The sequence below is a fragment of the Dryobates pubescens genome, chromosome 27 (genome assembly GCF_014839835.1).
Source record: "Dryobates pubescens isolate bDryPub1 chromosome 27, bDryPub1.pri, whole genome shotgun sequence".
Classification (NCBI taxonomy): domain Eukaryota; kingdom Metazoa; phylum Chordata; class Aves; order Piciformes; family Picidae; genus Dryobates; species Dryobates pubescens.
In genome coordinates this window covers 2124854-2139515 of record NC_071638.1, presented here as the reverse complement: position 1 = coordinate 2139515, position 14662 = coordinate 2124854, and the positions used below count along the sequence as shown (strand labels likewise).

The window sequence follows — 14662 nt, the reverse complement described above, 5'->3', positions numbered from 1 at the left end:
CACCACAAAGAATTGAATGCATTACAGAAGTCTGCCCACTGTTGTGTGAAGTTAGATGTGCATGTGTAGGCACTGAGTAGAAGCAAAGGCTCTTAAGGTAATGGTTTTCAGAAGCAGTATATTTTGTCTGCCTCCAGTGCTTTTGGAAGTGTACTCATGGCGGGGGGGGGCGGGTTTAACCTGCTCTAATCCTGAAGTTACACAGGAAGAGACCCATTAACAGCTCTAGCTCTGACCTGCCTCTTGTTATTTGCTATGGAACCTAGTTTAATCTGAGGACTTCAGGAGTCCAGGTTGGACTCGGTGATCTTTGAGGTCTCTTCCAACCTTGGTGATACTGTGATATCTGTGTGGTGGAAAACCAATCCCCTGAAGAGGAGAATCAGCCCTCTTAAGTGATGACAGCCAGCAACACAGAAATTAAAATGGTAGTCGTGAGGTCTACCGAGACAGGTTGGACTCGATGATCCCTGGGGTCTCTTCCAACCTTTGTGATACTGTGATACCATGATTTCTTTTTTATCCAGTTTCAAATTCTGATTATTAAAGTATAAAATCAAAGAGTCATACAGAAGTTTAAAGGGGAGTGAAAGTTAAAAGCAGAGACTTGAAATGTTTTAGACTCAGAAAGGCTTGGATCGTGGTTTAAAAATATCTTTCTGGCTTGCATCTATGTTTCTTCTCAACCTTTTTTATTCTCTCAGCACTTCAGTTTTGATCAATGTTCTGACAAAATACAGTTCCCTCAAAGTTGGTCTGAGTATCTGTAAGGGAGAGCACGGTTGAGTTACTCATATTGTGCTGTTCCTGTGAGTTTAGGTTTATGCAGAAGTGAGTTGCTCACCTATTTACTGTATTTTTTTCCTCCAAGACTGTCTTCTTCCTGACATATTTTTCTGGTATCCCTTCTGCTTGCCCTTGTTTTTACAGTCTCTGATACACACAGTTCCACATTAGCACATACAGCTAGATTAGCCTTCTTCACTCTATACCTGACAATCTCATTTCCTTCTCTGTTCTGGCCTCACCCTCCCCACACACAGTTTCCAGTCCAAACTGCATTTACACCTGACAGTCATTTTGCTTTTAATACTGCATTCCCAGCAGGGCTTTAGCAGTTCTTCCCCTTTATGAACTCCACATTCTTGACCTCTTACACTTTTTCCTCCCTTCCACCCTTCTCCCTCCACCCCATCCTTTCTTTTTGATGTCTTTACTCACCTGTCATAACTTTACAGCTCCATGCACTGTGTCAGCAGCTGACCATTTTCATGGCCTTTCCCTACATACACACGTAGTAATTACACCAACACACACATCTAGGTGTAGGACATTTCTTCCTTCCTGGGGAACGTGTTGTCTAATGTGATCTCGTCAGTGCTCCTCCTTCCTAAATTCATTACCAGCAAACTAAGGGATCTTTAGCAGTTGTTCTTGCAAGCCTGTTCTTCTGCTAGTGTGTTCTGTATCCAGCAATAATTAATTATTAATTCAGGGCAAATCTAAGCACATTTAACACCCCTCAAGACCTGGTTTATCTTGCATGTCAGCAGTGAGAACTTTCGCTAGCACAGACACTGTTCTGTCTCAATTGTTACAGCATATTCTCACTCGGTTAACCCTCACTCTCATAAATGCCCTGCCACTTTCAGTGGGGTGACTGTCTGGGAGTGAGAATTTGCAAAGCAAGACACACAGGCTACCAACCCTGTGCACATCAGTGCTCTCACTTGAAGGCATTGAAGCCGATTGCACATCAAGGGTACATGCTGATAAAAATACACAGAGGAGAGGGAGAAATGGAAATGTTTGTAAGATGGGGGGGGCTTCAGTTTCTAAACACCTCCCACGTCATGGATGTAGCACTGTTTACAATGAAATCATAAATAATTTATAAGGCCACATGCATTGGAGCAAAATCTTTGGTTTTATCTGCTTGTATATTATATTCATGTACTTAATGAAACAAGCTGCCATGATAAACTAACAATGAACGTTACTGATGCGTGAGGTAACTTTTCTTTCACCTTTCTGTCTCACAGCAACTACAGTGCACTGCTAGGAGTGTGGATCTATGGCTTTTTTGTGGTGATCTTGCTGGTACTGGACCTTTTATATTACTCTTCAATGAACTATGACATTTGCAAATTTTACCTGGCACGCTGGGGAATCCAGGGAAAGTGGATGACACAGGGACAGAGTCGATGGATTAACCCTCCTCAGGATCCAAGCCAGACACAGCCTCAGCCAGAGACACAGCCTCAAACTCAGCCTCAGCCTCAAACAGCCCAGACAGTACATACTTTAAAAGGAGATGCTTTAAGCCCACCCCTGATGTCTTTTCAGAGTACTTCTGCCTGGTAAGTAAAAGAAGCCCTATTACAATATTTTTTTTGACTATTGTTTTATAGTGGGAGCAATTGCCTGTATTTGGAAGTACCTCCAAATCCAGGCTGAACAGCACCATTTTAGAACATCATTCTTTATATTATGAGCTGCCTTACAGAATTACTTTTTAGGGGAGAATTGTTTTACTCTGGAATATATTTCATCATCTTTTAATACTGTTCTGAGACAAATAGATGCTGCCATTTTTCCATGCTAAATGCTTTGTGCTGCAACTAAAATATAACTATTTGTTCCACATTTCATTATAAAATGAATTTTAATCTGGTGTCAAAGACTCAACTGCTCTATGTGTTTGTTGGTCTGGGTTTAAGAGGTTGTAGAAATAGCAACACTGAAATAGCTTAGATGCAATATGTTGCAAATTCACATTATTTGTGGTATGAGAAACACAAATAACATAAAAACCAGGTTAGGTTTTTTATATGCACAGGCAAAAAAGCACAGCTTGATCTCATTTGTCAGTGTGACACAAGTAGGCTACTGTAAAGTTAGATGCTACCAAAACAAAACAACCCCCCCCAAAAAAAACACCCCAGACTAAATGGGAGATGGATACAGCAGGAGCAGGCAGAACATGCAAATCAGTAGAAGAAAGGAACACTGATAGCCATGGGACAAAGTTACATTTACTGATTTTGTACTGTTTTTACCAAAGAAATTGGAAGGAAAGGAAGAGACCTGAATAAAACAATGCTCTGAATAAGGTGTCAAGAGAGACAGGGCTGTTTTCCTTGGTGAGAGAGCATAAGGATTTGGAAGGGGGCAGAGAGGCTGTGGAATTACCTGTGTACTTTAGAAGTGTTCCAGAAAGCTGAATGCTGAGTTCTGGAAAAATTAAGTGATCTAAGAATGAGCAGGATGACAAAGATGATGGCATCTCTTGAAGCTGCAGAGTATGTAAAGTCATGACATTGATCTTGGCCTGAAAGCTCTAGGTAGCGCTGTGTTGCAGGTGGGATGATGACAGCAGTAGTCCTTTTATTTCATAACATTCCCTTGCATTTTAAGTGTAAATCTAGAGCAGATAGGGTTGCAGTTTGAAAAGGTAGTGATGGCTTGACCCACAGACAAGAACGAGTGACAAAGGAGGTCATTTGCCTGGTAGCTGATACTGTATGTACCCAGTGTCTTGTCTAAACGGAAGAGTCTAACAGAGCTACTTAAGATAGAGATTTGCTTGTGCTTAGTTGTAAGCACTCATATTTTCACTTCTATTTCATCTCCTCTCTTTTTTCCTTCTAAATCCTTCAGCTTTTTTGCACATTGAATTCCCAGTCTTCAGTCAGAATTGCCAAGCAGGTTAAGACCAACATTTGTCATACAATAATTGTATTCTAGCTTAATACATACACATGTGTATTTAAACAAACAGGTAGTGACCACATGAATACATATCTCTATCTGTACACACACACACACTGGTCACCTGATGATAATGTAATGGCACAGTGGAATAACCAAGCAAACTGCAGAAAACTCATCATTGGTTCATGGTCACTTTCCATCACTGACTTTTGTTGTTCTGTTTCTTGTCTGATTTTTCTCTTTTTAAGCGTTAAGCGGAGAATGTATGTTAGGATCAGGTGAGCATATCCCACATGCTCCATTTCCTGTGCCTGCAGGAGATGAGCATTGATAATTCACTCCAGCAACCCTCACCCCTTCCCCAGTGCTGTCTGTGCTCCCTTCTGACCCCAACAAGTTTTATTCTCTTTTCCCAATCCTCTCATTGCTCAATGGAATAAATAAGCAGATGTTTCCTTAGCAAACCTATATTTATCCCTTATGTTTTGGCATGTAAAACACTACAAGAGATCCCACATTTTCAAACTTATAATGTTTCAAACTCACAATCTCTTATCTAAGTGCACAGAGGATACATAAAATATACATGGATACATAAAAACTACACCAAGAAAATTAGGCACTGGTGATCACAGGCAAGGTGTTTAGCACATGAAGGATACTGCTGAGTAAACAGCTCCTTCAGAATATGATAGACTTGTGTCCTGCAGCCATTGCTAAGACAGTAGGGAGTAAGAGGAGGTTGTCTAGCTGTTTGTTTCTGTTAGCTAATCTGCAGGTTATACATATGAAAATATGGTCATTTGCCCATAGAGAAAATCAAGCATAGTGTGAGAGCCTGGTTCTGCTTCAGTCTGTATTTCGTGTATGCCCTCAGTACCATGATGAACTGGCAATCAAAGCAATAAATAATCCAGGTATGTCAGAGAGGAAAATCAAGCAAGTCATACTATATAGTGGGCAGAACCATCCCCAAGAAGTTTGACTGTTTTATTGTAGCAGATCTCTCTGGGATCCATGAGACCGCTACCTGGAGTACTCCATCCAGCTCTGGAGTTCCCAGCACAAGAAGGACGTTGATCTTGCTGGAAAAGGTCCAGAGGAGGGCCATAAAGATGATCAGAGGGCTGGAACAACTCTTCTGTGGGGACAGGTGGAGGGATTTGGGGCTGTTCAGCCTGGAGAATTCTCCAGAGAAACCTCATAGCAGTCTTCCAGTGCCTGAAAGGAGCCTACAAGAAAGCTGGAGAGAGACATTTTATAGTGATGGGAAAAGGGGCAATGGTTTTAAACTAAAGTAGGGTAGCTTTAGCTTAGACATTAGAAAGAAGTTCTTTACTATGAGGGTACTGAGACACTGGGATGGGTTGCCAAGACAAGTTGTTGTGAACACCTTATCCACCAGGCTGGATGAGGCTTTGAGCAACTTGGTCTAACAGGAGGTGACCCTGCCCATGGCAGTGGGGTTGGAACTAGATGATCTTTAAGGTCCCTTCCAACTCGAGCCGTTCTATAGTGCTGTCATTCTATGATGCTTTGTTATTTACATGAGACAAAGAGGACCATGTATAGCCATAATATTATTATAACTGAAGAAGTCTGGAATCCATTATCCACGCTGCTGGCTGCTCTGCAGGGAGCTTGCAGTGCTGTGCAAGGTCAGGAAGGAAAATTAGTAATCTCAGAAACGTCAACCCCAATTTTGAGTAATGTTGCTTCATCCTATAGCATATGGATTTTGTGGCCCAACTAATGCTGATTTCTTCTTCAGTATGGAAAACATCTGAGGGCTGGCCGAAGTCCTGTGTGGTCTGAAGGTCCTGGTGGATGTACGTTCTACAACTCAAACACCATCACAGACTGCGAGCGAATGAGCTTAAACGGTTGTGGCTGGCCTCTCAGTGGTTTGTCCAGGTCGTGGCTGAGGTGCATGAGCTGGGCCCTTCCCTGCTTACTGATCCATGTAAGAATCTGTGGTCTAGTTAGCCTGAGCAAGCTTTTAACAGCTGGAGATCAAATGCAACAAGCAGAGGGCAAATCATTACTGCTGCTCAACAAAGTACAAGCCAGGGAGCCAATACAATAAGATATTGTAAATTGAGGGGTTGAAAGCTTAACTGCTGGGAAAAAAAACCTTGTTCTCACACTCATGGGAATATTGTTAATTAATAGTGACTAGACAAGGGCAGAATAGCAAGGAAAATCACAGAAGAGGAAGCATGGACCAGAGCAGCCTGGCAGAGTTTCTCTAGATTCTCTAGATTCTCAGTGTGTTCCAGGTGTGAGAGTGTAACAGATGACCATGATCTCTCTGTCTTGCCCTGATGATATTAAGCTCCTTCCCCTCTCTGTCAAGGATTCAAATCAGAGGGAATACTGCCTTGAAGTCTAATTTTTGCCACTCTGTTCCCTGCCTTTCTGCCCAGCAGCATGCAGAGGCAGTGTGTGTGATCATGCACCTCTCGAGTTCTGCAAACCTGCAGGTTGTCCAGAATCAGGAAAAGCAGCAGTCCAGCAGGGCAAGCCATGCACTTGGAATGAGCTAGACAAAGCAAGCCTTGTTTACTTCCCCTTATCAAATGTTGCAGTCTGGTTGTGCTGCAAATTCCTCTGAGTCATGTCGTCTTTCAAACAAGAAATAGAACAGTTTTTAACCTGCTGCTGTTCACCTGCTGCATGACACCTCCTCAAATGACTTACCAAAGCACTCATAAGCAAAGAGAGAAAAAAAGCCTATCAAAATACTGGCACTTTAGAAGCCAGCAGGTGACTGAGCATGTCCACACCAACTGTGCAAAAAAACACAGGGCATAAATGCTTTGCTGGTCACTAAAAAGGCTGTGTGAAAGAATTGCCTTTGGTACCAAATTCTGAAATGGGATAGAGGCTACCACTGGAGCAAAACATCCACATTCAGTAGGTCCTGAGCTTAGGTAATTTCTAAGAGCTGTGCATTCAGCCTTAGCTGTGTCACCTACCTTGGCACATTGGCACTGAAGTGGGTCAGGTGAGCAGTGTCAGCGTGGCCATAGCCCATCAAAAGTACAGGGGGTTTCACAGAGGATGCCCTTGACACAAGATGTTTACAGTAATGAAACTAACAAAGTCTGTCTCTTTCCTTTTTAAGTGGACAACGATGATCTTGAAGGTCTCTTCCAACCTGGTCTGGTCTATTCTATTCTATTCTATTCTATTCTATTCCATTCCATTCCATTCCATTCCATTCCATTCCATTCCATTCCATTCCATTCCATTCCATTCCATTCTATTCTATTCTATTCTATTCTATTCTATTCCATTCCATTCCATTCCATTCCATTCTTTCTATTCTATTCTATTCTATTCTATTCCATTCCATTCCATTCCATTCTATTCCATTCCATTCCATTCCATTCCATGCTATTCTATTCTATTCTATTCTATTCTATTCTATTCTATTCTATAAAAAGTCAAAGGAAAACAAGGAAGGTCTGGAATTTACATTTGCAGAATCATTACACTAAACAGGAATAGGATGACACTGTGTTAAAGCTGCAAAATGTTGCATCTTACAGCAAAGCCTAGCTTTTCTTTACAGCCCCTGCCTGGATTCTTAGATGCTCAGACTAAATATAGCAAACCAGAGCACTAATATCAAAAGAAAAAAAAAGGAAAGAAAGGGAATTGAATACTCACAGAGTGCTTTTATGAAAGAGCTAAGAATTGACATCATCTGGAGAATCTCTCTTGTAACAGACGTGGGTGTTTCAAGTAACATCTACCTGTGTGCCTCCCTTCCCTTCAAAAGATATTGGCTGAGAACAGCAGATGTTGTTGAATATATCCTGTTGTAAATATTCCTGTCTGTTTGCTGGGAATTGCATCACTGCAAAAAGAGAAATGGTTTAAAAAAAAAACAAAAAAGGCACAGCTGAGGAAATGGCTTCTTGCTCCAGGAGGAGCCAGATGCTGAAACTCATTTTGCATTGCACATCCCTTCCCTGTCTGGCTTCCTGCTTGACATCAGAGCAGGACACCAACACCACCAGCAGACAGATGGCTTGGAAGCAAACATCTCAGAAATCTGCAGTGCTCCAAGTGTTGTTTACTTGCCACAGCGCTCACAATCATGCAGATAAATGGAAGATTTTGTCCTTATTTTTATCATCTGCATTTGAATAATTTCAAGATCCACAAGCTACTGAAAGCTTTCTTCCTTGTGTTCAGAAATTCACTAGTAGCATGTGAAGTTAAGTCAATATGCAATCTTTCCATCCACATCAATTACACACAGACAATCTTTGGGGTTTGATAGACATTCCATCTTTTGTTGGTACATGTGTAATACATATTCTGCATCTGATGCCTGATCCTCCTTTTCCTTTTGATCTGTAAATTAGAGACCCCTTATTGCATCATTCATTGCTCTACATTCTTGTTAACTGCAGATTCATTGGGTATGGGCTGATGGATATTCCCTATCTTAGGCGGTTTTCAGCCTTTCCATCAAATTGGGACATTCATCAGCTTCAGGAAAGTCTTTCAAATGGACTGTACAGTTGAAGTGATTTAACCTAAAAGCAGTAATGAATTGTCAGAACATAGCAGTTAGAACAAATAAATGAGGATTTGAAAAGTTATCTGAAGACTATTGCTAAATGAATTCTTCACACTGAGGAAGGAAAGCTAGCAAAAAGCCCTGGAAACCAGTTCTGAATGTCTTCCACAAGTAAGTTTTCTGCTGTGATTTAAGTAGGAATTTTTTTCTGCAGGGAGATCATTATCTAATCTCCATTATAACAACTTCAGAATAAGGCTGCTGAAGGAGCAGGCAGGAGCACAAAGTTAATCTGAAATCAGAGCAGTGCAGTTAACCTTTACAATTGCACGATGTAAGGTCACAACATCATAGGTGAGCACAAGCCAACCTCATGAGGTTCAACAAGACCAAGGGCAGGGTCCTGCATCTGGGTTGAGGCAACCTCAGGCACACATCCAGGCTGGGCAGTGCCTGGCTGGAAAGCAGCCCTGAGGAGAGAGACTTGGGGGTGCTGGGGGAGGAGAAGCTCAACAGGAGCTCTCAGTGTGCACTTGCAGCCTGGAAAGCCAATCAGAGCCTGGGCTGCAGCAAGAGAAGTGTGGCCAGCAGGTCAAGGGAGGTGATTCTCCCCCTCTACCCAGCTCTGCTGAGACCCCACCTGGAGTACTGCCTCCAGTTCTGGAGCCCCTGTTACAAGAGGGATCTGGAGGTGCTGGAAGGTGTCCAGAGAAGGGCCAGGAGAATGCTCAGAGGGCTGGAGCACCTCTCCTGTGAGGACAGACTGAAGGAGTTAGGGCTGTGCAGTCTGGAGAAGAGAAGGCTCCGAGGTGACCTCATTGTGGCCTTCCAGTATCTGAAAGGGGCTACAAGAAGGCTGGGGAGGGACTGCTCAGGATCTCAGGGAGTGATAGGACTAGGGGGAATCGAATGAAGCTGGAGGTGGGGAGATTCAGGCTGGATGTGAGGAGGAAGTTCTTCCCCATGAGAGTGGTGAAGCCCTGGAATGGGTTGTCCAGGGAGGTGGTTGAGGCCCCATCCCTGGAGGTGTTTAAGCCCAGGCTGGATGAGGCTCTGACCAGCCTGATCTAGTGTGGGGTGTCCCTGCCCATGGCAGGGGGGTTGGAACTAGATGATCCTTGTGGTCCCTTCCAACCCTGACTGATACTATGATAGCATCACATACAGGAATGAGTGTGACATCCCAGATTTCAGCAACCAGTTCCATCACCTCTGTCACAAGAGAAGTCACTTAACTTTAAAAGCCTTTGTATTTATTATAGTAATAACAAAACTCCTACCGCTTGCATCCTCTTAGATGCCAAATGCTCAATAGCAACTGTAATAGCAAAAGCACATTGTATACATTTTCTATATGCACTATGAAATAAAAGAGCAAGGTTATTCTAAAGCTTCTCACTTGGATTCTGAAGCATCAGAGAGAAACTCTGAAAGAGGCACGGCTGCTTCGCAAGGACAGCTGAGCACGAAAGCTGAGCTTCACCTCCACGCACATGCCTGGGGAGGTGGTGGAGTCGCCATCACTGGAGGTGTTCAGGAGGAGACTTGATGAGGTGCTTGGTGCCATGGGTTAGTTGTTTAGGTGGTGTTGGATTGGTTGATGGGTTGGACGTGATCATCTTGAAGGTCTCTTCCAACCTGGTTTATTCTATGTATTCTATGTATTCATGCAGCCTGGACATTTCTCTCAGTGGCACACCAAAGGTGTCCAGGCTGGCTAACACCACTTTTACATTTGCACTTAAGAAGCTAAGGCAGGTGTTCACAAGCACTCCTGCTTTAGATGTGTAAGTACAAATGTCACTGAAAATCAGCCTGGTTGTTGCCAACATGTTTTTAAGGGTACCTGGATCTAGAGTAGCAAAGACAAAGACTCATAGAATCAATAAAGTTGGAAAAGACCTCAAAGATCATCAAGTCCAACCTATCACCCAAGGCCTCATGACTAACTAAACCATGGCACCAAGTGCCACGTCCAATCCCTCTTGAACACCTCCAGGGACCTGGAGAGATCCCAGAGAGTGGTGGTGAATGGTGCCACAGCCAGCTGGCAGCCAGGCACCAGTGGTGTGCCCCAGGGATCAGTGCTGGGCCCCATGCTCTTTAACATCTTTATTGATGATCTGGATGAGGGCATTGAGTCCATCATCAGTAAATTTGCAGATGACACCAAGCTGGGGGCAGGAGTTGATCTGCTGGAGGGTAGAGAGGCTCTGCAGAGGGACCTCGACAGGCTGGACAGATGGGCAGAGTCCAAGGGCAGGAGATTGAACACATCCAAGTGCCAGGTTCTGCACATTGGCCACAGCAAGCCCAGGCAGAGCTACAGGCTGGGGTCAGAGTGGCTGAGAGCAGCCAGGCAGAGAGGGACCTGGGGGTGCTGGTTGATGGTAGACTGAACATGAGCCTGCAGTGTGCCCAGGCAGCCAGGAGGGCCAATGGCATCCTGGCCTGCATCAGGAACAGTGTGGCCAGCAGGAGCAGGGAGGTCGTTCTGCCCCCGTACTCAGCACTGAGACCTTGAGTCCTGTGTCCAGTTCTGGACTCCTCAGTTTAGGAAAGATTGTTACTTGCTGGAACATTTCCAGAGAAGGGCAACAAGGTTGATGAGGGGTTTGGAACACAGCTCTGTGAGGAGAGGCTGAGGGAGCTGGGGTTGCTTAGCCTGGAGAAGAGGAGACTCAGGGGAGACCTTATTGCTCTCTACAACTCCCTGAAGGGAGGTTGTAGCCAGGAGAAGGTTGGTCTCTTCTCTCAGGCAACCAGAACAAGAGGACACAGTCTCAAGCTGTGCCAGGGGAGGTTTAGACTGGATGTTAGGAAGAAATTCTTCACAGAGAGAGTGATTGCCCTTTGGAATGGGCTGCCCGGGGAGGTGGTGGAGTCACCATCACTGGAGGTGTTCAGGAGAAGACTTGATGGGGTGCTTGGTGCCATGGGTTAGTTGATTAGGTGGTGTTGGATGATAGGTTGGACACGATGATCTTGAAGGTCTCTTCCAACCCGGTCCTATTCTATTCTATTCTATTCTATTCTATTCTGGGATGGTGACTCCACCATCTCCCTGGGCAACCCATTCCAAAGGCTAACAGCTCTCAGTGAAGAACTTTCTCCTCACCTCCAGCCTAAACCTCTCCTGGTGCAGCTTGAGACTGTGTCCCCTTGCTCTGGTGCTGGTTGCCTGGGAGAAGAGACCAACCCCCTCCTGGCTACAACCAACTTTCAGGTAGTTGTAGAGAGCAATAAGGTCTCCCCTGAGCCTCCTCTTCTCCAGGCTAAACAACCCCAGCTCCCTCAGCCTCTCCTCACAGGGCTGTGCTCAAGGCCTCTCCCCAGCCTCATTGCCCTTCTCTGGACATGTTCAAGAGTCTCAATATTCTTCTTGAACTGAGGGGCCCAGAACTGGACAGAGGGCTCAAGGTGTGGCCTAACCAGTGCAGTGTACAGGGGCACAATGACCTCCCTGCTTCTGCTGGCCACACTATTCTTGATGCAGGTCAGGATGCCATTGGCCTTCTTGGCCACCTGGGCACACTGCTGGCTCATGTTCAGCTGGCTGTCAATCGGTACCCCTAAGTCCCTTCCAAGACTGTGAAGCATCAAGTAGCTCCCATACCTTGCACTGAAATGTGCAGTCACAGCCATTTTAAGCTTTAACTGGCAGGGATGAAAACTTTTTTTACCTTGGTAAAATTGAAGTAATTGCTTTTTGTTTTCTATAGACTAAATCAGGCAGATGGGCAAGGAAACAACTGCATCAGACAAAGGTAATGCAAGTGGCAGAAGAAATAAAAGGGGAGGTATTAAGGAACTGGAGTTAATAATCTAATTAATGATCAGGCAGATCTTCCTGTTGTAACAGGGGATTTCATGTAACTCAGAGTTCTGAACTGAAAGAAAGCTCTTCTGTGAGGAAAAAAAGGGGGGGGGAGAAAAAGGAAAGAAAATGATGGACAGCACCTGCAAAATAACAATCTAGGGATACTAAATGCTTTTAGCAGAAATCATAATGAAAAAGAAGGAGGAAAACTGTCTCTGCAGTAAAATCCCATTGCTTCCAGTGTCTTGTAAGAGTCGACTCCCAACGTGTATTTTGGATGTCAAATAACTGCCTAACTCAGGGAGCAGCAGGCAGGTAGTGGAGCAGAAGGTCATGTACAGAACAGTGAATTATTCTAAGCATTATTATTATTAACTGAGCAGCCAGATGTAATAAATAATCCTTCTGAAGATCTTTAGAGCCAGCTAAGGTTTCTGCATCAAGTGATGGCATACTGTGGAACAGCAAACAGCAATAAAATCACCAGAAGCTTATGTGGCAGTGACGAGTACGTGACCATAAATGGTAACAACATCAGGCAATTATTTGCAGTGAGAGCTGAGGTCAAGGTTCTACCACAGAGTTACTTTTATTGTCACTTCTCCCTGATTAGATCACAACAAAGACAACTGCAGCAAGCAATTAGAGCATTTCATCAGAAAAGTGATCAAACATGTTCGCATGACCTTGGTTTTATAATGATGTACCGCTGCACAGTTCCAAAAAAGGCCAGCAATTAGCCACAGCTGGTTTGCTCCTCACCAGCAAGATACCAGATAGATGGCTGTTTAAGTCTCACAAAGCAGAATAAATCAAGAGGGTGTTGGCATATGGGGAATATTGGAGTCATTTTACTGTTCATTTAGTCAGCAGAGAACACTGATGTCAGTCAGCAAACAATGTTCAAGAACTTTGTAAGTTATGGAGCAGTTAAATGAGCAGCACTGTCACAAATAGATGTACAGAGATATCTACAGCCATCATTGTGAGGAAAACCTCTTCACTGCAGGGGAAAAATGATGACAACAACAACAACAACAAAACCAACAAAATAAAACATGCCTCTGAAAAAATGTTGAAATCCACTGTAAAAAAGTTTCTTGGATATTGGAATTGCTGAAGAGATAAAACCAGTTAAAGATGTTAAGTGACAGGACAAGTGTCACACACATAATTAAAAATGCTGCTAATGTTGTTTCTGTGCTAGGTGATAACCTGATACTAAAACAGTACAAGTGAGAAATACTACTTCAAGTATCAGAGAAATTAGTTTAATTAGCATGACACTATGTAACAGTGCAGAGCAGTAAAAAAGGGGTGAGTTGATGAGAAACTCCACATGAACCAGCGTCCTGGCTTAACACAGTCCACTCTCTCAACCCCCACTCCCTCCCCACACAGGCAGGAGGGAAATTAACACCCCAAAAATGGATTGAGATAAAGAGTTGAGCTAGAGAGTTTTGCTGGGAGTACTGCAATGCACAGTTACCTGAGGCTCTTTGCAGAAAGTGCAGCAGCAGCAGCAGCAGCAGCAGCAGCAGCAGCAGCAGCAGCAGCAGCAGCAGCAGCAGCAGCCGGTGATCAGCCCTGTGGTGGGTTAAGGCCCATTCTGAAAACAGGGGGGAGGGCTTGTGAGTGCTTTGCCCTCCCTGCAGGGCGTTTTCCCCCTGGGAAACTGAGTCTGTTCCACTCCCCCCTCCCTGCCCAGCTAGGGTATAAAAGGGAAGGCATTGGAGTCATTAGCTCTCCTTTTGGCTCCTGTCTCTCCTGGGTGAGAGCTACTGCAGCTGTCCTCCCGCTCCTCTGCCACGTGGTTGGGCCTGATTGGGCTCAAGTTGGGAACGGATGTTAGTCAGTTAGAAGGTAGAAAGGCTCTGCAGAGGGACCTTGACTGACTGGACAGATGGGCAGAGTCTAATGGCATGGCATTTAACAAGTCCAAGTGCTGGGTGCTGCACTTTGGCCATGGCAACCCCATGCAGAGCTACAGGCTGGGGTCAGAGTGGCTGGAGAGTTGCCAAACAGAGAGGGACCTGGGGGTGATGATTGACACCCACCTGAACATGAGTGTGCCCAGCAGTGTGCCCAGGTGGCCAAGAGGGCAAATGGCATCCTGGCCTGCATTAGGAATAGTGTGGCCAGCAGGAGCAGGGAGGTCATTGTGCCCCTGGACTCTGCACTGGTTAGGCCACACCTTGAGTCCTGTGTCCAGTTCTGGGCCCCTCAGTTTAAGAAGGACATCGAGACACTTGAACGTGTCCAGAGAAGGGAACAAGGCTGGGGAGAGGCCTTGAGCACAGCCCTGTGAGGAGAGGCTGAGGGAGCTGGGGTTGTTTAGCCTGGAGAAGAGAAGGATCAGAGGTGACCTCATTGCCCTCTACAGCTACCTGAAAGGTGGTTGTAGACAGGAAGGGGTTGGTCTCTTCTCCCAGGCAACCAGCACCAGAACAAGGGGACACAGTCTCAAGCTGTGCCAGGGGAGGTTTAGACTCGAGGTGAGGAGAAAGTTCTTCACTGAGCGAGTCGTTCGTCATTGGAATGTGCTGCCCAGGGAGGTGGTGGAGTCACCGTCCCTGGAGGTGTTCAAGGGG

General features: G+C 44.9%; 1 protein-coding gene across 3 annotated transcripts in view; it reads left to right on the top strand.

Moving 5' to 3' along the window:
• Window positions 1-14662, top strand: part of SHISAL1 (shisa like 1) — a 116583-nt gene that overhangs the window by 77083 nt on the left and 24838 nt on the right. For 2 of the 3 annotated variants that reach the window (XM_054173879.1, XM_054173880.1), the window contains exons 4-6: window positions 2043-2360; window positions 3963-3992; window positions 5486-5796. In XM_054173879.1, coding sequence (XP_054029854.1) covers window positions 2043-2360; window positions 3963-3992; window positions 5486-5501 — 364 coding nt within the window. In that variant the 3' untranslated portion in view covers window positions 5502-5796. Of the gene's footprint in view, window positions 1-2042; window positions 2361-3962; window positions 3993-5485; window positions 5797-14662 lie in introns of those variants that run through there. The other variant, XM_054173881.1, reaches the window with a different exon arrangement.